Raw genomic sequence first — 25,249 nt, forward strand, 5'->3', positions numbered from 1 at the left:
ACAGGCTTTCCCCAGGCTCGGGGCGGTGCCGGGTTCCAGACCCCTCTGGGCCGCCAGGCAGAGTGGGCTACGCTGCTCCGGGGGTGCATGCACAGATATGTGTGTGTGTGCACATGTGTGTGCGTTTCACCGTGTGCGGGTGAGCATGTGAACACGCTGCAGTGTATGAGTATGGGCGAGCATGCATGTGCAGGCGTGCACGAGCACGGCCATGTGAATGTGTGCGCTGCGGCATGCGTGTGCAGGTGTGTGCGTATGTGTGAGTGTGCACAGGCGTATTCTGCCTTTCTCTGAAGGACATAAACGTTCACAAAGTGAAGATCCAAGCCAGTTTCTGCTAAATTAAAAACAGCTTTTTCGTGTTTAAAGTTTACAATACGAAAAATAATTTTCCTTTCTTGGGGGGATGCGGGGGGAGGCTGAGGGAGGGGCAGGGGGCCCCAAGAACATTCCACGAACCAGCCTAGACGGTTATGCACAATCGATCCGGTTAGATACAGCAGCACCCCCGCCCTGGGCCGGCGCCCCCCTGCCAGCTCGTTGGGGACAAGATGTTCTGAGGTGTGAGCTGATCTGGGGGACTTGCAGCTGGCAAAGCTTCTCACTGCCCCCTGAAGGGGCCATGCCTCCAGTGGGGAAGGGTTCTCTTTGAGGGAGCTCAGGTCGGGGGTGGGGCTGGAATGTTCTGGTAAGTCCCGAGGAACTCGGCTTTCATTTTGATGCCCCTGACAGTGTGGGCTTCTTTTAGGTTCCCAACCATGTTCTTATTTTAGCACTGCCCACCCCCTCAGCCTCTAGTGTTACCCCAGCCCCGATGGCTGCCACACAGGAGCACCAGGCATGCGGGCGCAGCGACTTATGCACATCCAAGCGTGTGGGATATCCCAGGGCCTCCCCTCTAGGAAGGCCGTCCGGGAACATCAGGCTTTCTCTGCTAACCTGCAACTGGTAAGTGGCCTGCTCTGGGCAGCCCGGTTCATAGTTTGGCCAGCCACGATGAGAATAGCGGGCTGAAGGCTCTTCCAAAGTGCCAAGGTGGGCTGGGTATGGTGGCTCACGCCTGTAATCCCAGCACTTTAGGAGGCAGAGGCAGGCGGATCACCTGAGGTCAGGAGTTCAAGGCCAGCCAGGCCAACATGGTGAAACCCCGTCTCCACTAAAAATACAAAAATTAGCCGGGTGTGGTGGCGTGCGTCTGTAATCCTGGCTACTTGGGAGGCTGAGGCAGGTGAATCGCTTGAACCCAGGAGGTGGAGGTTGCAGTGAGCCGAGACTGTACCACCGCACTCCAGCCTGGGTGACAGAGCGAGGCTCCATCTCAAAAAGAAAAACAAAAACAAAAAAAACACAACAAAAAACACCAGGATGAAAGTCCTGGTCACACTTCCTGCTGCCTCTGCACCCCTGAGCCAAAGCCCAGCCCCCTGCCAATTCCTCTGCAAGGCTGGAAAAGGCTGAGGCAGGGGAGAGGAGCCCCCAGACACGCGGAGGACACACGAGGAATCTGTGACCAATCAAACCCAAGCCGCACAAGCTCAGTGCTGGGCCGGCTCCATCTCTTCACCATAACATTTTTATTAAATAAAGGCAAATATTAGGAGACGACGTCTGCTAAGATAGGAGGTTAATTCTCTACATGGTGAGTGGGTCACAGAGACAAGACATCAATCGTCTGTTAGCAGCGAGAGAGACACTTCAATTTGCCCCGAGAGTACAAATCCCATCTATGAGACAGCAGTGCTGGCTTCTTTAAAAAAAAAAAAAAAAAAAGTAAAACCAATCAAAAAGAAAAGGTTTAGAGGTTCACACATTGAAACAAATGTGGCCAGAGATGCCACAGAGCCCTTGAAGGGAAAGGCCTCACTGCCGGCTCGGTAGCAATGTTGACCCAAAAACAGGGCAGGCTGGGGAGTGGTGGGGCGTGGAGGGGTGGAAAGGAGGGAGGAGAATAAAGACACCCCACCAGACCTGCGGGAAGCAACACTGTGGGATTCTGAAGTTCGCGTCCCCCTCCAGTTGTGGGAAGGAGACCGCCCAGCCAACAGGGCAAATGTAGAGGGCCAGGATGTCTCAACCAGTTAAGGCCCCACAAGATGCCTAGTGCCAAATGGAAGGTCCAAGGCCCGTAAAGATCGTTTCTAGGAGTTGATATGGTTTTTCCTCCGGAAAGCAGATGAAGACAGAAACTGAGGCATGACCAGGGCCTCCCCTCAGCAGCTTGGAATGGGGGAAGGAGGATACCCCAGGGGAGGCAGACACGTGCCCTCGTCCTCCACCCTCTCCAAACCAGGGGCTTCCAAGCTGCCTCTCACTGCTCCTGGAGGTCCGTGTGTTATGGAGGTTTCTGGTGAGTTTATTTTAAAAACACGCGCGCAGGAGACTTGGAAGGAGGGTGAGTCACATACCACTGACTTTGGGTTCAATGTTGATGAGCTCACATCTGAATGTCTTAAACTGTGGGGCTGGGAGGCGGCAGAGAAGTGAGATGGAGCTGCACAGGGACCCCCTGCAGACCTGAGATTCCACCCACCAGCCCACGGGGACTCAGGGGTGGGGGGCAGGCGAGGAAACCACCCCGGGGACAAATTTGCTACCACCACGTCTGACGCTTTGGGGGCAGGCTCCCTCGGGTGGACTTAGAGCCAGGATCTGCTTTGGGAAGGAGGGAGGGACCCCTGGGAGGGGGGCCTAGCAACGCAGCAGGCCCCTCAAGGGCAGCCCGGGCGAAGGGGGGCACTGGGGTTCTCAGGCAGACGTGCACTCGCCAAGCCCCACTTGGAGACAACATGCGGTCAGGCCAGGGTCCCAGGGGTCTTGGGGGCTACCTCCTGGTCCCGGCCCGGGGCAGCAGGACAGGGGCACAGGCTATGCCCGCGAAGGACTCCGGGAAGTGCAGGTCCCGCTCCCACTCGTCGGTGTCCGTGTTGTACACCTGTACGATGCCCGTGACGTTGTTAAGCCGCCAGTTGTAGCCCCCTACGATGTAGATCTTCCTCTCCAGCAGGCAGCAACCGGCCTCTGACTGGCCAGCCCGCATGGGGCTGACGCTGGTCCACTGGTCCGTCTCCGGCACATAGTACTCCACAGCCAGCACGTCGAAGCAGCGGTCCACGTGGTCCATGCGGCCCCCAAGGGCATAGATGCGGCCGCCGGCGCCCACCATGGCGTGCAGCACGCGGGGCTCGCTCATGGGCGCCTTGAACTCCCACTGGTCAGCCACGGGGTCGTAGCAGTGCAGGGCCTTCTTGTCCTCCACCGAGATCCCGTAGCCACCCGAGATGTAGAGGCGGCCCCCTGAGGCGGCCCCAGCGTGGCCCCAGGTACGGCGCTTCAGCGAGCAGGCGTAGCCCCACTCGTTGCGCCGGGGGCAGTACCGCTCCACGGAGGCCAGGCTGCCGGCGCGGTTGCGGCCGCCCGTGGCGTACACCATGCCGCACAGCACGTTCAGCTGGAACTGGATGCGGCTCTCCTGCATGGCCTGCAGGCGCAGCCAGCGGTTCAGGTGGGGGTCATAGCGGTAGCAGGCGTCCACTGCGCCCTCGCCGCTGCGGTACTGCAGGTGCTGGCCCCCGGCCACGTACACAAAATTGTCCAGCACAGCCACGCACGTGTGGCTGCAGCCTACCTCCATCTCCGTGAGCTCGCGGAAGTGGCGGGCGCCTGGCTCAGGCAGCTGGTAGACCTTGCTGCTGACCGAGCGGTCGCTGTCGGTGTAGGGTGTGCCGCCGAAGGTGACCAGCGAGGGCACATCCGAGCGCACGGCGGTGCGTGGAGACTGCATCTCGTGCTGCCGGAAGGGCAGCACCTGGTAGTTGAAGGCCTCCAGCAGGTACTGGCGGCACAACACGTCCTCCACCATGATGTCCAGCGTCTGCACGCTGTCCACCAGCTCAGACGACTGCATGAGCGGGAAGCGGATGTGGCAGAGCACATGGCTGGCGCGCGGCCGACGGGCCGGGTCATGCTGCAGCCAGCGGACGGCCGCGCGAAACAGGTCGATCTCGGCGCAGCTTTGCAGCCGGTTGCTCTGCAGGAAGAAGACCAGGCGCTCCAGCGGTAGGCGCAGGAAGTCCTCCTCCTGGGCGATCTGCAGGAAGTGCCGGAAGGTGAAGGCATCCACTGACTCCCGCAGCGAGGCCAGACTGAAGGTGGTGGCCATCTGGCCAATGTTGAGGCAGGTCTCCACGCTCATGGCCGCCTTCAGGAACTCCTCGCACAGCTCCACCACGGGCAGCATCTGTAAGAACACAGCCGCGCCCAGCACGTCCTGCACACAGTCCAGGTCCAGGGTCACCTCGGCGCTGTAGGCGAAGTCAATGATGTGCCGAAGGCCACGGGCTGACACGCCCTTCAGCTCGATGACATCCTGGCTTGCCTCCCGCATGCCGCCAGTGAACATGGCCCTGGAGGGCAGAAACACAGTGTGTGGCTCACAGTGGCTGAGGGGCGTTATGGCCAGCCAGGAATGATCTGGCCTGGGGAACAGTGGCCCCAGGACACAGAATGCAGGGCACAGCCAGCAAGAGGAAAGTAGGTGGACTGCTCATTAAAAACATGCAAAGGGGCCAGGCGTGGTGGCTCAGGCCTGTAATCCCAGCACTTTGGGAGGCCGAGGCGGGTGAATCACGAGGTGAGGAGATCGAGATCATCCTGGCTAACAAGGTGAAACCCCATCTCTACCAAAAATACAAAAAATTAGCCAGGCGTGGTGGCAGGCACCTGTAGTCCCAGCTACTCCGGAGGCTGAGGCAGGAGAATGGTGTGAACCCAGGAGGCGGAGCTTGCAGTGAGCCGAGATCAGGGCACTGTACTCCAGCCTGGGAGACAGAGCAAGAGTCAGTCTCAAAAAAAAACAAAAAAACAAAAAAAATGCAAAGGCCGGGCGCAGTGGCTCACGCCTGTAATCCTAGCACTTTGGGAGGCCGAGGTGGGTGGATCACCTGATGTCAGGAGTTCAAGACCAGCTTGGCCAACAGGGTCAAACCTTGTTTCTACTAAAAATACAAAAAATTAGCCAGGCATGGTGGTGGGCACCTGTAAACCCAGCTACTTGGGAAGCTGAGGCAGGAGAATTGTGTGAACCCAGAAGGCGGAGGTTGCAGTGAGCTGAGATCATGCCTCTGCACTCCAGCCTGGGCGACAAGAGCGAAACTCTGTCTCAAACAAACAAACAAAACATGAAAAAAAAAAAAAAAGGTTTTGAATCCCACCCAAGCCATGCATCTTCCTATAAACAGCAACTCCCTGCTTGGCCCCTCTGCAGGGAGCCCTGCCCCTGCCCCTTCATGACTAGTTCGTGACTCTCGTGTTGCAGCTGCAGGAGCGGTGGCCTGGGTCAGCCTCACCCACAATGTGCCTAGCAGGGGGGCAGTTGGAGGGGCCAGGTATGGCAGTGCAGGATGAGAACACACCCTGTGGCTCTGGGGACAGATATGCAGCCCCACCTGACACCTGAGCTCAGGAGCTGCAAGGCCAGTGCTCTGGAGGTGCCGTGCACCACAGTTCAGCCCTCACCTGCTCACTGACCTAAGCAGGCAGCTCTGACATGCCCAGCCTGAGTCTCAACAACCATCATGTGAAGAGGGGAAGGTAATGAGGGTCCCCAGGAATGGATCCCCCACCAGGAGACTGTGCTGGGGTGACTGCTGTCTCCAGAGACAGGCTCAGGTGGTCGGGGAAGTGCCTCCCACCCAAAAGCTATGTCCCCAGCCTCCACTGAGACCCAGCTCCGCCTTTGTACTGCTCTGGGAGACAGAACATGAGAGGGGGAGGTGACACAGGCCCCCGTGAGGGAGGGCAGTGGGGAGGCACAGGGCTCGAGGTCACAGTTCCCCTACAGCGTTTAGGGTGTTCCCCAGCAGAAGAGGGGAGAGCACCCCAGCTCCAGGGGAACGGGTGGTTCCTTCCAGGAGGTGCACTGGCATGGCACAGCAACTCTCACTCCGGTTGGTGCACCTCCCCTGATGGCTGTCTGAGGAGGACGGAACATCCCTTGTGCATTTTGACCCACAGAGGACTGTCCCCTAGTCTTGCGCCTCATGTGAGCCAGGTTCAGGGCTACAGGGGCAAAGACAGCTACCAGGGTGCTGTCTCTGGGCTGCCCACTGACATCTGCCCAACGAGCCGCTCTTCAGCATCTCTGAGCGGGCCAGGAGCAGGAACTACACTGCCAGCAATCCAGACCCTGCCCCGTTTGTCCCCACGGGTCCCCACTGGCCCTTGGGCATGATATGATGAAGGCAGAGGCGGTCGCGGGCGACAGGAGGGAGCTTTGCCTTTTAAGGTCTCGCTGGCTGTAGTGCCAGCACAGGGGAGCCTTTAAAGGGCATGGCTGGCTGGGCTGGCCCACCCGTCCCCAAATCCAGAATAAAAATAGAAGCGGCGCCCCAGTTGGCTCGGCTGCTGCGGCCCCCACAACAGCCTCATTGAGCCCATGGGGCAGGCGGCCCAGGCCTCGGGGAACGTGCGGCTGAGTGGCACACCTGGGCTGGGGCCTGGGAACCGCCCCAGGGCGGCCCAGCTCTCTCTGGCAGGGTCACTGCCTGGCAGGAAGGAGGCTCACCTGCCGGTCACCCAGGGAGGGAGATCACCCAGCCCTGCAACAGCCCCCAGCTGGTGAGGAAGATGCACCCCCCACCCCACAGCCCTGTTCTGTGGTGCTCTCACTTCTGGCCCGGCCACGGCACAGGGACAGACAGACCCTCGTGCCTGCCATGGCCTCTTCTGTCACATGGGGGAAGTGTCCACAGCTCAGGGCGACAGGCAGGAGAACTCATTCGGGCCTCAGACACAGCCTGGGACACAGCATTGGCAGACACAGGGTCCCTGCGGCCCTTGATGCCCCTCCAGTCCCTCAGCTGTCCTGCTCCAGGTGTCCTGAGGGGATGCCCTGAGGGTAGGGGCTTGTGCCCGTTTCACTCTCTCATCCCTGCTGGATCCCAAGGCCTAGAATAGTGCCTGGCATACAGCAGGCATCAAGTACAGACAGATCGGGCCAGGCGCAGTGACTCACGCCTATAATTCCAGCACTTTGGGAGGCCGAGGCGGGCGGATCATGAGGTCAGGAGATCGAGACCATCCTGGCGAACATGGTGAAACCCCGTCTTTACTAAAAATACAAAAAAATTAGCCAGGCGTGGTGGCGGGCGCCTGTAGTCCCAGCTACTCGGGAGGCTGAGGCAGGAGAATGGCGTGAACCCAGGAGGTGGAGCTTGCAGTGAGCCGAGATTGCATCACTGCACTCCACCCTGGGCAACAGAGCGAGACTATGTCTCGAAAAAAAAAAAAAGAAAGTGGGTGCCATCTGCCCTGTCCCTGTCCCCACAGGCAGCTACCCCTTCCAGCTGTCCAGGGCCAGCGCTTACCTGAAGTAGTCGCTGCAGGCGGCCAGGACAACCTTGTGTGCAGGAAAGGCCTCTCTGTTGATGGTCAGCACAACATCGAGGAGCTGGCCCTGGGCGCGGAGGGTGGCCAGGCCCTGCAGGAGGCTGGTGCTGTGGCTGGGTGCCGAGAAGGTGCACTTGAGGGCCCCGTTCTTGTCCGCCGTGCTGTGGGGAGAGCAGAGGTGGGGACACAGCCCAGAGATTCACACACATACTACGACCTTGAACACAACACTCAGTGCAAGAAGCCAGACACAAAAGGCCGCGCTGCGTATGACTCCGCCGACGCAAAATGGCCAGAACAGGCAAATCAGCAGAGACAGGAAGCAGACGGTGCCACCAAGGGCTGGGGGAGGGGAGAGGCGAGTGACTGCTGATGGGGTGGGGTCTCCTTTTGGAGGGATGAGAATGTTCTGGAACTAGATAGAGGCGGTGTTTGCACACCACTGTGAATCTACTAAATGCCACTGAATTGTCCACTTTAAGACAGTTTTATGCCATGTGAATTTCACTCCAATAAAAAAACCAAAGGACACATGGGAGCCTTCTTGAGTCCCCTGCAAGCCCCGCCACAGCCCCTCGCAATCCAGAGTATACGAGCCCTCTGTGGTCCAGCCCCCACTGCCCCTACTGCCCCCTTGTCCCCTCTTCTCCAGCCCTACCAACCCTTTGCAATTTCATTTGAGAAAACTGTTGAAAGGATCAATGAATGAATACCTTAGGAGCCATTAACGCACCACTTGTTCCTCAGAACACAACAGGGGGTGGACCCTGGTGCCACCTCCAGGGTCAGTTCCCTCCAAGACCCTCACCCCCACCGGGCTGAGGCACCCTGCTGTGTCCTCGTGGCCTCTGCCCTCTGGAATTTGCTCTCCCATTCCTGGGACCCACGCCTGCCCGTAAGCGAGGGCCAGGAATGCGGGCACTGATCTTTCCAAGAAAGCGGGAGGAGACGGAAGGCTCCTTGGCCCCACTGCCAGCCAGCCCCAAAACCACAGTGGGCATTAAAGAGCCAAGGTCAAACACAGGGTGCACAGTGGGCAGTCAGTCAACATAGCAGCTGCCACCAGAGGGCTCTGACCTCCCCCTCAGGCCACCCTTCCAGAGACCCTTGGGAAAGGGTGGGTGACCAAGACAAATTGCTGGGGAGAGGGGCTGAAGGGCCAGGCACTGACCACAGGCCTGCAAGGCACTGCAGGCAGAGAAGTTGCCCAAGCCCTATCCCTGCCTGCAAGGCGCTCCATGTCCTAGAGGGTGGGGACACAGCACGGAGGACCCAGTGTGGGGCCTGTGCTCAGTGGAAAGCCTTTGAGTCCCTGGGGAGGCAGGACATATGCTACTCAGAGCCCAATGCCACGGTCATCTGGGCTGGCCAGGAATGCTGTGGTGCCAGGGGTGCGGTGTTTGCCACGGAGGGTGGGGGTGCAGCCTTCTGAAAGCTGACGAGGGCAGGGAAGGAAAGGGGTCCAAATGTATCCTGAGACTCTGGCTTGTCCCCGTGGCCTTTCCCCTGCCAAGTGGAGGGGACACTCACCTTTACTCCTCCCTTCCTCCCCTCCCCACACATCCGCCCCAATCGCACTTGACCAGGCTGCTGCGGTGAGCCAAGCCTCGGCTCTTTTTTCCCTAGACCCATGACAGATCCACAGTTCCGAGGCTTGTGAGGAACATATCGCAGGCTCATGGGCTGCCCTCCCCTGTCCAGCCCCCCCAACAGGGGTCCAGCACCTGCCTGGACATCTCCAGGGGCAGGGTCTTGTTGCTTCCCATGAATGCCACGCCCTCTCACCAACACCCTGCGACAGGTGTCCAGGCTGCCTGGGGCCAAAGCCGCATCCTGCATGTGCCTCTGAGTACCCTCAAGGTGACCACGTCTCTCCTTGTCCCCAGCTTGCGTCACTGGCTTTGCCAACTCCTCTTCCCTGCCCATGCGTGCAGGGATGCAGCGTGAATGAGACAAAGTAGGCCCCGTCCTCATGGGCATGTGGTCCAGGCAACGGGAACCAAAAGAGGTCAGATCACCCAGAATCAGCTTCGTGTTGCAGCTGTGGCAAGGGTTGTGCCATTGGGCTCCAGGTGACTCCTGCGTCTTTCAGTGGACACTTTTGTCTCCCAGAAGTATGCATGGGCCTTGCCAGCCTTTGCCATTTTGCTTTTGTTCTGGTTTTTTCTTAAACGTTCAAGGAGATTTGGGGGGAGGGATGGGAGGACTTCTTGTACCTCCTCTAAAGCCCTTGGAGGCAGGTGTGCATGTGTACATTTTCATCAGAGGAAACGAGTCGCACTGGGGCAAGTTCATCATGGGGCCACTCAGTCCTTAGGAGCATATTTACCATGCTCCTCCATATATAAAGAGCATCAATAAATCAGTACAAATTAGCCAGACATGCTGGCGTGAGCCTGTGGTCCCAGCTACTTGGGAGGCTGAGGTGGGAGGATCACTTGAGCTCAGGAGGTGGAGGCTGCAGTGAGCCATGTTTGTGCCACTGCACTCCAGCCTGGGCGACAGAGTGAGATCGAAAGATGCACAAAGAATGTGGGCTGATGGTTCCCAGGAAAGCAAGCAGAGCTGGCTGGAAGGATGTAAGAGTCAGCCTCGCTTGCAGTCAGGGAAGCACACTCGTGGGGGGTTTATGAAGCAAGGTGACCCCCGGGAAGGCAGCTGGGTAGACCCAGCAGTACTCTAAAGGTTCATGTCCTTTACCCAACAACTCCATTTCTGAAACTTACCCAAATACAGTCTCTAGGGGCCACAGACGAGAAATAAGCTAACCACCCTTAGAGGAGATATGCAGAATCACAGCACTTTCCAAGAGAGGGCTGCCCTATAGCTGGGTGAGGAGGCCGACGCATCCTGGGAAGATGTCGCATCCAGGGGATGACGTCAAGGCTGCAGGAGGAAGGAAGAGGCAGAGTGCACACAGTGGGATGCTATTTGGGCTCAAAGTGCCACACATATGCATCTGCCCATGAGTGCACAGAACATACCTGGAGAACTGAGAAGCTGGACAGAGAGAACCTCCCTCTGGGGAGGAGAGGGGCCGCTGCCCTGCCCCCTGCTGTTCTGATGACTGAGGAACAGGAAACCAGGAAGGTGGGCCGGTGTTCCAAGCATGGGATCTCTGGGTTCCCCAGCAAGCGGAGAGGGTGCCCAGAACCCAGAAGGCAAGATCAGTTCAGCTGGCTGGCAGGGCATCTCAGAGCAGACATCAGGGGCCAGCAGCCTGGGCCAAGCCAGCTCTGGGTAGTGGGAACTCAGCAGTCACTCAACCACCCAGGCCTCAGCTACAAAGCAGGGGCAAATGACCATCCAGCTCCCCAGCCCCGGGGCCACTGGAGGATGAGATGAGCAAACGCAGAGCCCTGGGACCCAGGCTGCCACCAGCACGTGACGACTACACACTCGGAGAATTTGGATGCTCCCATCTGGAAGTTAGGACACCCCAGGCCCAGAAAGCAGGGTGAGGCCTATTCACTGCTGGTTACAGGGCGCAGGGCCCACACTGGACCACAGAGGGGAGGAAGCAGCTTGTCCTCCCCAGGCCTCCTCCTCGTGCCCTGGTGATGCCTGACACGTTCCACATGGCTGTTTCCTTCCTCTCATCTTAGGGATGGGACAACTGTCCCTGAGGCCCCTGACGTCATCCTCACTGCCGCCCCTATGAAGCCAAACCCACCCCGCTGCAGGCCCTCCTGGGGAACTCAGGGAGGGAGGAGGCCAGTAGGGGCAGGAGTCCCCCAGCCTGGACAGAGAAGCGAGACGCAGCCTGGGCGGAGGTGGGCAGGCGGAGGAGGAGGGAGGGCTGGGGCCAGGCTGATGACTAAGGTCCTCTCCAGCCGGCCACTGGGAGGAGGGGAAGGACCCATTACTCAGGCCGGTCCAGACAGGGGGCGGCCGGCACGACGGGGCCACAGGCCCCCAGGAAGGCGGTGGCCCTGAGCTGGTCCGAGTCTCCAGACGGCCACTCAAGTCACGGTCACCCGCACGTGAGTCATCGGAGCCAATGCGTCAGCAGCCTCGGCCAGGGCCGTCTCAAGAGGCCATTGCTGCCCGCCCTGGCTGCACCCTCTGCCCGAATCTGGCCTCTGAGTGGCCACACGCCCCCGCTACAGGCCTGGCCCAGGCTGGGGGCCATTCTGACACCCGCTTGCCGCTGTATCCCCTGAGCAATGTCATCGGGCACCCTAGCCAGGCCCAGGCCTGTGCTGGACCCGAGGACACGCCCAGGTCTGCCCTGGCGACACCACCCCTGCTTCTCTCAGATGTCCCAGTGCAGGGGTGTGCTGGGGCTGACGTCCATGGAGCCCGGGTAGGGTAAACTCCCCCAGGTGGACCGCCTGTTATGGGATTCCCGAGATCTCCAAGGGTTGCCTGGGGACCACCTGCTTGCTACTGACACACTCTGTGGAGGCTCCTTCCCTCCCCACACTGGTCCTCCGTGGGGCCCTCGAACCCTTGCCTGAGAGTCTGCTCTGGGGGAACCCAGCCCAAGGCAGGATGGCCACGTGGGGGAGGTCACAGGAAGCTCAGAGTTGCAGGGGCTGCGGCCAGGCGCCCTAGTGATGAAGCCTCGTGGGAGGATTAGGAGCAGGGGGAGGTGGGGGCTGCCTCGGGAGCCAACAGTGAGGGGCACGCACCTGTCAGAGCAGGCGCCCCTCCTCTGGCCCCGGGCTGGCCTCATCTCCATGGTCGGCTTCCCAATACACGAGGAGCGATCCAAAGCCCCAGAACGGTTCTTTTCATTGGAATGTCCAGAAAAGAAAAAAAAAGGCAAGAACAAGAAAGAATTTCATGGAAACATTTCTTTGGGGTTTTGTAAAATCCTTTCCCACCCCCACGCGGAGCCCAGTGCTTGGGCCAGAACGGAGCCTGCCGGCATTGCCCCTGACAGGCGGTTCTGACGCGCATAGTCCCTCACTTCCCCTCAATGAGGAGAGCACTTCCACTTTCAAAGCCAATTTTGGTTTTATTGTCCATGTGGCTCGAAGGAGCGCAGCAGCGCAGCACAGCTGGTTGGCTCCCACCCCGGCCGATGCGATGCCGCCCCAGGGTCCCGGTGCATGGGTGGGGAAGAGTCTGTACTTCAGGGGACAGCAGGGGACATCAGGGCCGGCTGAGAAGCCACTGCCCACTCTCTAGCCTCTCTCCCAGCCAGTCCCAGGTCGGCAACTGGACCAAGACCATCCTGAGAGCTTTGTCTGAGATCCAGCAAGAGAGGGAAACAGAGGCTCGGAGAGAGAGTGGCAGAGACTTAGAGAGAGGGGACAGAGATCCAGAGGGGAACTGGGACCCAGAGAAAGAAAACCAGAACCCGGAGAGAAGGGGACAGAGACCCAGAGAGAGAGAAATAGAGTCAGAGATAAAGGGACAGAGACTTAGAGGGTACGGAGACCCAGAGGGGAACAGGGACCCAGAGAAAGGTAGACAGACAGAGACCCAGAGAGAGGGGGACAGGGACCCAGAGACAGGGAGACAGACAGAGACCCACAGAGAGGGGGACAGAGACCCAGAGAGAGGGAGACAGAGACCCAGGGAGAGGGAGACAGAGACCCAGGGAGAGGGAGACAGAGACCCAGGGAGAGGGAGAGGGAGAGACAAGAGGAGGAGAAAGAGACCCAGAGAGAGAGGAAGACAGAGACCTAGAGACAGGGAGACAGGGAGAAAGAGACCCAGAGAGAGGAAGAGGGAGAGAGAGACCCAGAGAGAGGGAAAGGGAGAGAGAGACCCAGCAAGAGGGAGAGAAAGAGACCCAGGGAGAGAAGAAGACAGAGACCTAGAGACAGGGAGACAGAGACCCACAGAGAGGGAGAGGGAGAGACAGACCCAGAGAAAGGGAGAGGGAGAGAGAGACCCAGAGAGAGGGAGACAGAGACAGGGAGAGAGAGACAGAGACCCAGAGACAGGGAGACAGAGACCCAGCAAGAGGGGGAGAGAGAGACCCAGAGAGAGAAGAAGACAGAGACCTAGAGAGAGGGAGACAGAGACCCAGAGACAGGGAGATAGAGACCCAGAGAGAGGGAGAGGGAGAGAGAGACCCAGAGAGAAGACAGAGACCCAGAGAGAGAGAGAGAGAGAGAGAGAGAGAGAGAGAGAGAGAGATAGGGAGAGAGGAACAGAGAGCCAGTGAAAGGAGGGGAAGCAGAAATGGTGGCAGGGGTGGGGGTGACAGCAACCTGGCAGTGTGGGAGGTGGTGTAGGGCTTGGGTGCCAGAGCTGTGGGGGGCCTGGAGTCCCATCACCAACCTCTCAGCCTCACAGCCACCACCCTGCTCTCCAATCACACTGACACCTTCTCTCATGACCCTTCCCACCCACTCTGACCTCACCAAGCAGGCACAGGTCTTCACACGCAGCCTCGCAAATCCCCAGCAGCCGGGGAGGTCACAGGCTCAGTATCCTTCTCCAAGATGAGAACACCTCGGCCCAGCGTGCCCCCGCCCTCCCCCCACCCCTGGCCACCAGCAGCTGCAATCCTCGCTGGCTCTTGGGCACGTGCCTCGAGGGTAAAAGGTACAGAGAGGCAGGGTCCCACCCGTTCCACAAAGGCAGCTCCCCCAGCACTGTTGCCATGGTGACCACAATGTTTCACCGCACTGGGGACTGCTCCCAGCCCACAGGATGGAGTGCTGGGTTCCGGCACCTCATGCTGGCCCTCAAACACTCCGGCCCCCACACTCACGTCAGCAAGCTTTCCCATGGGACAGTTCAGAGGCCCCTGAGGCTGGGCCCGCCCTGCTTCTCCCCCAGACTGCCCAAGGCTACTTCCTGGGGTTATCCCTCCTGATAAGGGGCCGTCCCTTCCAAGGCACCTGCTGTTCTCTGCCTCCCTGGGTTCCCGTGGGAGTGGAGGAAAGATAATGGCTTCTGCATGGACAAGTGGGAGAGCCCAGGAGCGGGTGCAGGGCCCCACCGCAGTGTCCCAGCAGGCTAGGACACTCAGCCACTGACAGACCCAGAGACTGGAACAGAGGAACAGAGATGGGGAGACAGAGACTCAGAAACAGAGGGACAGAGACACAGTGACAGAGACAAAGAGAGACCCAGAGACAGAGACAGGGAGACAGAGACCCAGATATGGAGACACAGAGACTCAGAAACACAGAGACTCTGAGACAGGAAGACAGAGATCCAGAGACTCACAGACGGAGACACAGACGCAGGGACAGGGAGGCAGAGACCCAGAGACGGAGACACAGAGACTCAGAGACAGAGACACAGAGACTCAGAGACAGGGAGACACACAGACTCAGAGACAGGGAGACACACACCCAGAGACAGCGAGACAGAGACCCAGGGACAGGGAGACAGAGACCCAGAGACGGAGACACACACCCAGAGACAGAGACACAGAGACCCAGAGACGGAGACACACAGACTCAGAGACAGGGAGACACAGACCCAGAGACAGCGAGACAAAGACTCCAACCACACTGATACCTTCTCTCATGACAGAGACAGGGAGACACAGACCCAGAGACAGCGAGACAGAGACCCAGAGACAGAGACACAGAGACAGAAGGACAGAGACCCAGAGACAGGGAGACAGAGACCCAGGGAGAGAGGGACAGAGACCCAGAGACAGGGAGACAGAGACTGCAGCTCAGGGGCCGCCAGGGTACAGCTATCTGTCTCCCTCCTGCTTGACATGCTAGTTTTCTCCGATATCCTCACGAATCATTTCGAACAGGAACCCCGCACTCCCCCTCTGTGCTGGGAGGGCAGGCGTGCTGGGCAGGCCAGGCAGGGTCAGAGCCACCCTAACCTCGCAGCCTCCCCACCCACCCACCCTCAAGCCTCCTCCAAAAGCCCCGAGCCACTGAGGCAGACAGGGCTCGCCGTGAGCTGCGCCTGTTGGCCCAACTCACAGCGTCCTGCATGGATGCCCTCTGACTCCTGCGAAGGAGCCCTGGCCTTCCCCTTCCTCCCAGCCTCCTGATCTGGAGCCATTCCCTGTCTGTCTGTCCTTGGCTTCAGCCTGTCTGTGCCTGCTGGGTGGGGACAGAATGACAGGAGACAGGGCATCTGGGAGTGCCTAGCAGGAGGCCACTGTACCACCTGGCACCCCCAGACAGCCCCCAAGTGACGGCCAGGGACGCCAAGGCTCAGAGAGGGTGGCGAGCTGTTCAGGGAGGGCAGGCAGGCAGGTTTCGGAATCCAGGATCAACTGGAAAGGACCACCACCAATGACCCCAAGGACCCAGTGAGGTGGCAGGAGACACTCCCTCCTCTCAGGCTCTGCAGGTTGAGAGGTGAAGCCCACAGAGCTGGGAGCAGAAGGCTGAGGCCCGCCCACCCCCTTCCTACAGTTCCCCCGCAAACCCCACTATGAAGCCATGGCAAGCTGCGTGGCCTCCCGTTCCCTGAGCCTTGCTTAAACCTTCCCGAAGACAGGGGGTCAGAGGTGCAGTGCTTTGCAAGCTGTCATCTCAGGAGCATGGGGGCATTCTAGATGAGGAAGTGGGCTGGAGGAATGGGTGGGTGGATGATGGATGGATGTGGCCACCTCTCACCCGCTCCTCAGGGGTCACCATAAGCCCAGTGCCCTCAAGGCCAGGTTGTGATCTCCTGCCCTAATCCCAGCCTCTGACCAATGCCACCGGGAGTCCAGGATGTGTGGGGCTCTGACTGCGGCTGATGGACAGGAAGATGCTATGCATAGCGCCCCTCATCCTGGCCTTGCCCAACTCCAGCCACTTCTCAAGGCCAACAAGAAGTCCCACCATCCAGACAAAGGCCCAGAAGACAAGGGGGTGTTCAGACTCCACCTCCCTGACCAGCTGCAAGCTCTCTGCCTCCACAGCACCCCTCCCATCCTGGCTCATGTCCAGATGACAATGCTGGGGTGTCCCCATCAGAACAGCCTTCACTGACCAAGGGAACACCCAGTCTGTGCAATCTTGGCTCCTGGCCCACCTTCTGGCAGGCAGTCTCTGAAGGGGCACTGCTACCATCCCATCTTACAGATGGAGAAATCGAGGCACAGACAAGTTCAGCCACTGACCCAAAGTTATACAGTAAACAGAGAGGGGGGACACCAGGCTTGGCCAAAGGAGGCCTTCCTCAGCCAACACATGGGTGCTGGTTGTTCTCTCCCTAGCCCCAGGTGGGTGGGCCTCTGATCGTGACCATCACAGATGGGGAGACTGAGGCTCAGAGGGCTAAGACACCTCGCCAAGGCTCTGCCTGAGCTGGGAGGATGGACATGGAGCTGAACAGCAGAAGAGCAAGATGGGCTTTTCAAGGCCGGCCCCAGGCAAGAATGTGGATTTACCCCACTAGTCCTCCAGCTACCCTTCAAGAGAGGGAACCCCACTCTGTAGATGAGGGGGCAGTGCCTGCCAGGTCCCGCTGGGAGAGCCTCGGTCTACAGCTCATGAGCCACCCCACGTCCCTGATCCCCAATTGGGTCGTTTTTGTCTTCCCTGCTCCTCACTCCATCTGCCACATCATCTGTTTCCAGCCTGTCTCCCCACAGCTGAAAGGGGAACCCCATGGAAGCTGGGCAGGCAGGGTTCTGTCTCCTGCAATGTCCTGGTGCTCACCGCCATGCCTAGCATATGGCTGGAGCTCAGTCATGCTTGTCAGCTGGATAGGTGGACAAGCAGTCAAGTGAATGGACAGGTAGATGGATTGGTAAATGAGTGAGTGGATGGGCGAATGGTGGATGGACAGATGAATGGGTGGGTAAATGGGTGAATCGGTGGGTGGATGGGTAAATGGGTGGGTGAATGGATGGGTGAGTAGGTGGATGGAGGAGTGAATGGATGAGTGGATGGATGGGTGGATAGATGGATGGGTGGAGAGATGGGTGGGTGGATGGATGGGTGGATGAAAGGGCGTGTGGATTGATAGGTGAGTTAATGGATGGCTGGATGGACAGATGAATGGATGGGTGGATAGCTGGGTGGGTAGATGGATGGATGGGTGAATAAATGGATGAAAGAATGGGTGGATGGGTGGATAGACAGGTGCATAGGTTGATGGATGGGTGGATGGATTGGTCGGTGGATGGTAGATGAGTGAGTTGGTGGATGGTGGGTAGATGGAAGGGTGTCTGGATGGGCAGGTGGATGGGTGGATGGATGGGTGGTCAGATGGTGGATGAGTGGATTGGTGGATGGGTGGGTGGGTTGGTAGATGGACAGTGGTAGGTGGGTGGATGCGTAGATGGAAGGGTGGCTGGATGGGCAGGTAGATGAGTTAATGGATGAGTGGATGGGAAGAGGCAGGTTAAAATTCGATAAATGCGTCGGTAAGATGCGATGCGGTGATGCGTCTGAAGAGGAAGGTAGGTAGGTGAAGAATTGGACTGATGGAAGGGCGGGTGGGTGGATGGTGGGTGGATGGATGGTTGGATGGGTAGGTGGGTAGATGGAAGGGTGGGTGGGTGGATGGAAGGGTGGACTGATGAAAAGATGGGTGGATGGGGGCAGGTGGGTGGATGGGTGGTTGGGTGGATGGACAGGTGGAGGTATGGATGGTCAGGTGGGTGGGTGAACTGGTGGACACAGGAGTGAACAGGTGGGTAAGGAGTGAGTGAGTGGCAGACAGATGAATGGTGGATGAAGGGTGAGTGGATGGATGGACAGATAAATCCGCGTCTTTGCGCTGGGCCTTCCCTGAAGAGCCCCTGTCTTGTTCTTCCTGCTCCACATCCATCCTCCAGAATCAGGCAGAGCCTTGGTGAGCAGTCTCAGCCCTCTAAGCCTCAGTCTCCCCATCTGCATCATGGTCATGATCATAGGGCCCACCCACTTGGGACCATGAAAAGGCCAAAAAGCACCTGTGTGCTGGCCAAGGAAGGTCTCTGCTGGCCACACCTAGTGTCCCTCTGCCTCTTGTTTACTGTGTGGCCTTGGATGAGCCCCTGAACCTCTCTGTGCCTCAACTTCCCCATCTGTAAAATGGGATGATAGCCGTGCCCCTTTTCTAGGCTGCCTGCCAACAACAGAGCCAGGAACCAGAACTGCACCACCCCAGCTGATGGCCTTGCACAAAGTGGGCACTCCCTCGGTTCGTGGAGGCTGTTCTGATGGGGACACCCCAACACTGTGGTCCAGGTACAAGCCAGGATGGGAGGGGTGCCGTGGAGGCAGAGAGCTTGCTGCTGGCAAGGGAGGTGGGGTTTGAAGGTGAGTGGATGGGTGAGGTGGCAGGTGGATGGCTCCCAGGTGGCAGCACTGGGCTGGAGCCCAACTCTTTTTTTTTGTCTTTTTTTTTTTTTCTGAGATGGAGTCTGGCTCTGTCACCCAAGCTGGAGTGCAGTGGTGCAATCTCAGCTCTCTGCAACCTCCGTCTCCCAGGTTCAAGTGGCCCTGCCTCAGTTCTAATAGCTGGGACCAGGGCTCTGCCACCACGCTTCAGCTAATTTGTTTTTTGTTTGTTTTTTTTTTTTTTAGATGGAGCTCCCTGTTGCCCAGGGCTGGAGTGCAGTGGCGCCCATCTCTGCTCTCACTGCAAGCTCCGCCTGTCTATTCTCCTGCCTCAACCTCCCCGAGTAGCTGGGGATCAAGCAGCCCACCTCACTAGTTAATTTTTTGTATATATATATATATATATATTTTTTTTTTTTTTTTTTTTTTTTTTTTTGAGACGGAGTCTCGCCAGCTTCAGGCTGGAGTGCAGTGGCGCTGGGATCTCGCTCACTGCAAGCCCGGCCTCCTGGTTCACTTATTCTCCCGGCCTCTCAGCCTCCGAGTAGCTGGGACTACAGGCTCACCACCACCGCTTGTTTCTTTTTTTAGGCTTTAGTAGAGATCTGGGTTTCACCATGTTAGCCAGGATGGTCTCGCTGATTCTCCTGACCTCAGGATCCACCGCCTCCCAAAGCAGGCTTGAGCCACCACCGCCCTTTTTGTATTTTTAGTAGAGACGGGGTTTCACCGTGTTAGCCAGGATGGTCTTGATCTCCTGACCTCGTGATCCATCCGCCTCATCCTCCCAAAGTGCTGGGATTACAGGCATGAGCCACCGCACCCAGCCAATTTTTGTATTTTTAATAGAGACGAGGTTTCACCACATTGACCAGGCTGGTCTCAAACTCTCGGCCTCAGGTGATCTGCCCGCCTTGGCCTCGCAATGTGCTGGGATTACAGGTGCGAGCCACCGCACCCGGCCTGCTGGAGCCCAGCTCTTATCTTAGCTCACTGCTTGTTCCTCTCCATGTGACCTCCTGGCCCGAGTCCTAGTGCATGTGATCCTTTGGGATCCACACGAAGCCTGCAGCGGGACTCTCCTGCACATCCAGTTTCTGGGCCTTTGCTCATGCTGTGCTCTGTGCTCAGTGGCCGAGCCTCTTGCCTTCAGACCCTCCCCTCTCCACTGCACTCCTGAGCCCACCAGCATTTCTGCGCTCAGCCCCTCTGCTGCCTCCACCCCAGAGCCTTCTCTGCCATGGCCTTCCTCACCCTCATGGCCCAGTTGGGTGCCCATCCAGGGCTGACGAGTGGGCAGGTTTCGGCCTGAGGCTTCCCTTTCCCATTCCTTCCCACTGAGGGGAGACTGCTTCTGTGACAGCCCATCCCCCGACTTGGTCCCACTGCGTTGGGCCAGGAGCAGGGACCACTTGAATGAGCAAATCCCTTCACTCTACAGTTCAGGCAAGTAGGTACATGACCGCACAGCCCCAGAGCACTGCTTGGAAACACAGCGAAATTCCAGCACTGCTGAAATCTAGCATCTCGGGGTGGCAACGTGCTGCAAGGCAGCCCACTCCACTGCCTCCACTGGCAGGACAGGTGTTGAAGCTCCAGAAGGGACAGGGCTGCCACACGGCACTGCTCATCCCCAGCAGAGCCGGGCCAGATGCAGGCACTCCACAGCTTAGCCCAGAGCCTTCCAAAGACAACACAAATTTCAGTGTCAGAGAAGGTCTGTCATGAATATCTTCATTTTTGGGGTGTTTACCATCCCTCGCCTCTTCTCATAAGGCCCCCGTTTTCCTCAGGAACCTCCTGTTCTCTATTCTTAGCCCCAGTGTTGGAGATCAGGCAGACCCCATTGCTGGGCTGAAAATATGGATGTGACGCAGACTGGACAGAGGCTCCGGGGCCCCTGGTCGTAGGGATTCATCCTGGGATGGGGACTTGGGACTTGGCCTTTCTGATCCAATCAGAGCCTTCCCTGGGATTTTTGCTGGAGCCACCAGGATGAAGGGTCACCTTCCCAGTGGTGTTGGCGGGCTAGAGGAGTGGCAAGGTGAGGTCCCCTTTCTACCAGGTGGGCAGCACCCAGACAAGAGGAATGGCAGGGCTGAAAGAAGGGAACCACAGACTCCAGCCTTCAGACCTCGCACCCCAAAGTACCTAAAACCGGTGTCTCCTTGCACTTTTTAAAATGTGAACTTCGAGTCTTTAACTGACAACAGTGTCTTCGGTTTCTGGCTCTCTCCACCAAGAGGGGCCTCGGATGTCAGGAGCCTCAGATCCGTCCACAGCATTCCAGACGAGCCTCTGGAAAAACCGCTGTGGCCTTAACACTTTTCCAGCTGCCGCCTCTCCCTACAGTGCACACGAGCTTCCTACCCGGGCTGGGGGGCGAGGAAGCCCCGCTGAGGGCCATTCTGAGGGCGAGTGGGCGGTGGCCATCCCCAGCCGCAGCCCCGCCTGTCTGTGACAAGACAGACGGCTCCACTCCGTCCGCCACGACTCCCAGAAAAGGTCAGCAAGCTGCCCGCGCCCCTGACCAATGCGAAAGTTCAGCAGCTCTAAATGCTAACAGACTGGAGGCGTGACTGAGGCTGGAACGGCAGAGGGGCCCGGTGCCATCAGCCTTGGCGAGGAAAACATCACCCGTCATCTGTGCAAGTGACTCACGTGGAGTGTAAACATTTGTGTGCTCCTGACCCCCCGCTTCACACGACAGAGAGCCACGAGGACCCGAGGAGGGGGAGCCAGAGGAGAGACCTAGAGAAGCCCTCCTGGGACAGGACGGACTTCACCAAAAAGAACGCACGCTTCCAACTCGAACCTCAGTCCTGGAAGTTTTTCAGAGAGGATGACTCAGGTTGATAGCAACAGAGAGGGTGCCTTGGGGGTCCTCTGTGGGGCTCCCCTACGTGTCTGTCACCTCACAGTCACCTTGACACTCCTTCCACCCCTCCGGGAAAATGTCCCGCTCTCAGCTCCAGTAACAGACGATCTGGGTGATCACATGCCTCTCTGCTCTGCCTCCTTCGGCAGACTGCCTCAAATTCTAACATCCCGTGGAGAGCAGAATTCTCCGGATATCCAGCCCAGACCGCTCCCGCCCGCCCGAGTCCGTCTTTGACCCCTGTGGAATTTCACAGTTGTGGCGTCAGTAAACATCTTCGGCCTCGATCCTCGGGTGACCCCCCTCCAGGCCTTTACAAGCCTGAAGGTCCACCCCTCAAGGTCTCCTCCAGGCCCAGCCTGTTCAATTCCGGAAGCCCTTGCCCTCGCAGGAAAGGTCTGTGATTCCCCCAAGGTGCCGGTTACTTCCTCCCGGATCACAATATTTTCAGTGTGCACCGTGGTGGTGCATACAGAGCGATCAGGCGCTCCGCTGCGCGGTGAGGGGTCTGAAATCACGCTGGACACGCACCAAAATCCGCTCTGCAGAGGAGGAATGCTAGGGAATTGCTGGCGCTGCCGTTGGAGACGAGTCCTGTGAATTCTGCGCGGCCCTCTCCGGAGAGACATGTGGAAGGGGCGGGGTGGGGGGCAGGAAGGGACTGGAGGCTGGGGTTAACAAGTGTTAAGAGAGCAGGTCCACACAGCTGCAGAGCGGCTACCAGAGGAGGAGGGCGGGGCTGCCGGCAGCAGGAACCCAGTGGGCTTGGCCCCCACTTCCACTTCAGACAGCTGGACAGGGAGAGAGCGGCTGTCGTTTGCCGCCTTTGCTTTAACATGCAGGGCTCAGGTTTTGCTCACTCACTAAAGACAGCACATGGAAAATGGTACGGTGCCCTGGGCTCTGTAATAGGGCCGGTTTACTGACAACACGCCTGTGAATTTCTGCTGCTCTGCCCACACCCTGCTGGTTCAATGAAGCGAAGAGGAAGAGGCGGATGACCCTCGGCCAGCCTGGGCATGCAGAGCTATGCCAGGAGGCTTCCCCTCCGGTATGCGTCGAAGACTGTGCGGGGTGGGGTACTCACTGGAGCTGTACTCAAGAGCATCCACCCTGTGCCAGCAGCTGTGCCAGCACCAGGACCACCACTATAAAGAGAACCGATAAAGCCCTGCCCTTGGGGAATGCACAATCTACAGGGACATGGGTCCTCAAGCACAAAGAATGTACCGTGACGGCAGGGCGAGCAGTGGCGCCACGGCGGACACAGTGGCCAGGCCCTGAGGAGACAACACTTGAGCCGTGCAAATCGCTGGGACAGGACATTCCAGTGAGCGTGCTTCAGAGCCCAGCAGAGCCATCAGGGCTGCAGAAGCTCAGGGGCCCGGCAGGTCACATCAAGAAGCAGATTTTGTTCTGAGAGTGAGGGAGCCACTGGCAGGTGTCCGGCGGTGCAGTGAGGTGGTCTGATGCCTGCCTGAGGAGGGTCCCGCTGGCTGGAGTTGGGGATGACGCCCAGGAGGGGAAGAGCCAGGAGTGGCTCTGAGCTGGGATGGGGAGGAGACGGCAGGAGGGGCTGGCTCCAGGCTGAGGCTCGAAGGTGGAACCCACGAGAGATGCTACCTGGGGACCTCCCGGGCAGCTGCAGCCAGACTGAGGCCTTCTCTCAGGAGGAGGGACGTTCCCAGGACTGGGACCCGCTGGTGGGAAGACCTGAAGCCCTCAAGAACTGTGGGAGCTCCAGGTGGCACGAACCCTGAGCAAGGAGAGGCATGAAGGGCTTTTCTGGAACACAGGCAGGGCTGCGAATCCCCCAGGCCAGGTGGCATCTCCAAGTCCCTTGCTTGTTGCAGGCAATACAGCCTCGCAGGACCAAGGACAACCTGGACCTTCAGCCTGCCCGGTGGGGAGGAACCAGCCACCACTATTGGTCAGCACAAGCTCAACCTCCAAGCATCCCCAAGCCTGCGCGCGCCTCTCCATCCCTCCAGGGCCCACCTTGGCTGAGGCTCCCTTGTCTCTTGCCAGACGGATCCTTTCTTTTCTAAGACAGAGTCTTGCTCTGTCGCCCAGGCTGGAGTGCAGTGGTGGAATCTTGGCTCCTGGGTTCAATCAGCTCTCGTGCCTCAGCCTCCAGAGCAGCTGGGACTACAAGCACCCGCCACCGCGCTCGGCTAGTTTTGTCTATTTTTAGTAGAGACTGGGTCTCACTATGCTGCCCAGGCTGGTCTCTAACTCCTGACCTCAAGTGATCTACCCGCCTCGGCCTCCCAATGTGCTGGGAATACAGGCGTGAGCCACCACACTCGGCCTACAGAGGGATCCTTTCAAAACAGAAGGCTGACCGATATGCCCCTCAACCAAACCCTGCCCTGGCCCCCTGGCCCAGCCAGCCCAGAAATGACCGCACGATGTTCTCTAACTCTTGCTGGCATGTATGCGCCCCACGGGCAGGACCCATCTGTCCCATGGACCCTGCATGTCCAGCACCTGGCACGGGAGGACACAGGAGACTGTGGCACCCACACAAAGGCAGAGAAAGGTGTGTAACAAATCCTGTCCACAGAGCAAAGAGCTGGGGATGCCGGGACACATGCTGCCCAGTCACCCCATGCCTTCAGTAAATCCCACCCGCTTCTTCCAGGATCCAAGGCCCCAAGTCGCTGAATTATTTCTATCTTTGTCCTTCCCCCTCATCCTCCTCTCTCCCTCCTCAGTCTCCTGTTCTCCATCTTTCTCCTCCTCTCTCCTCCTCGATTCCTCTTCCTCCTCTTTTCCTCCTCCCTCTTCTTCCTCCTCCTTTTTCTCCTCCTCCTCTTCCTCCTCCTCCCTCTCATCTCTTCCTTCTCTTCCTCCACTCTTCCTCCTGCTCTCTTCCTCCTCCAGGGCCTCTCAACACCAAATCTAAAACATCCCCTAAAACCAAAGGGTAGGTCTCTCTCTCACACACACACATGCAAATATCAGAAAAAGGAAAAAACGAAAGAGCTGGAGTGAGGAGAAAGCCTCACTTTTACAGTGTCTGAGGAGAGATGGGTGAGATAAAAAGTAATCGCTGTGGGGGAGGTGGGATGACATTCGCACGGGCTCCCTGGAGATGGTGCAATTGTGGGGGAGGGTAATAAAACCTTTCTTCCCCAGTAACTATGGACCACGACAAGGAGGCCGTCCCGGAGGGCACAGCTACCAGGTGGAAACAGTCCAGCTGTGACGATCGCACTGTGCGATTCAGGGTGAAGTGAGTGCTTTCAGAGCAATTCCACTCCCAGAGCTCTCGGGACCTGCCAACAAGGAGGGGAGGAGAGGGTGGCCTCCCTCCCAGAGAAGGGGCTCAGCTGTGAGGGGCAGATCGAGTGGCCTGGATGTGGCCTGGCCTGCAGGTCAGTGCCCCTCTTGAGCTGGCCCAGTTCCACCTGCCCCCATCCCTGCTGAGATGCTCCCGCCCCGTCCCCCGCTGAGCTCCTGCTCCCAGGCCTGCTCCTGTCCGGACCTGCCCTCTCCAGCTCACGCTGGATGTGCTTTACTCTCCTGCTGCCCCTGCTGCTGTCCCTCTCACGGCCACCAAATCATGGCACTACTGTCTTCCCAAAAGCTCAAGCTGACCCTCTCCTTTCCTTGCTGACACATGCACGCCACATCAAGCCTTGCTGGCACCGATGATCCCCTCAAGGCCCATGCGGGCGTGGCAGGCAGGATGGCAATGTCCCCATCATGGGCGATGTCAGCACCGCCACAGTAACACTGATGAGGCACATGCAGCCTCTCCCCACTCATTTCCTCCCAGACACCCCCCACCTGGTGGGCCTAGAGCCCCATTTCCCAGATGAGGAATCTG

General features: G+C 58.6%; 1 protein-coding gene across 6 annotated transcripts in view; it reads right to left on the minus strand.

The window, feature by feature from the left end:
• Positions 1 to 1,551: 1,551 nt before the first annotated feature.
• The window catches only part of KLHL26 (kelch like family member 26), a 33,521-nt gene continuing 9,823 nt past the window's right edge, over positions 1,552 to 25,249 (minus strand). The window contains exons 1-4 of one of the 6 annotated variants that reach the window (XM_017952313.2): positions 13,705 to 13,809; positions 12,021 to 12,118; positions 7,365 to 7,547; positions 1,552 to 4,403 (exon numbers count right to left, since the gene is read on the minus strand). In XM_017952313.2, the coding sequence (XP_017807802.1) occupies positions 2,822 to 4,403; positions 7,365 to 7,547; positions 12,021 to 12,070 (1,815 nt within the window). In that variant the 5' untranslated portion in view covers positions 12,071 to 12,118; positions 13,705 to 13,809 and the 3' untranslated portion in view covers positions 1,552 to 2,821. The other 5 variants (XM_009193908.3, XM_009193907.3, XM_009193905.3 and 2 more) reach the window with 5 other exon arrangements.

This window comes from Papio anubis, chromosome 20 (assembly GCF_008728515.1).
Source record: "Papio anubis isolate 15944 chromosome 20, Panubis1.0, whole genome shotgun sequence".
Taxonomy (NCBI): domain Eukaryota; kingdom Metazoa; phylum Chordata; class Mammalia; order Primates; family Cercopithecidae; genus Papio; species Papio anubis.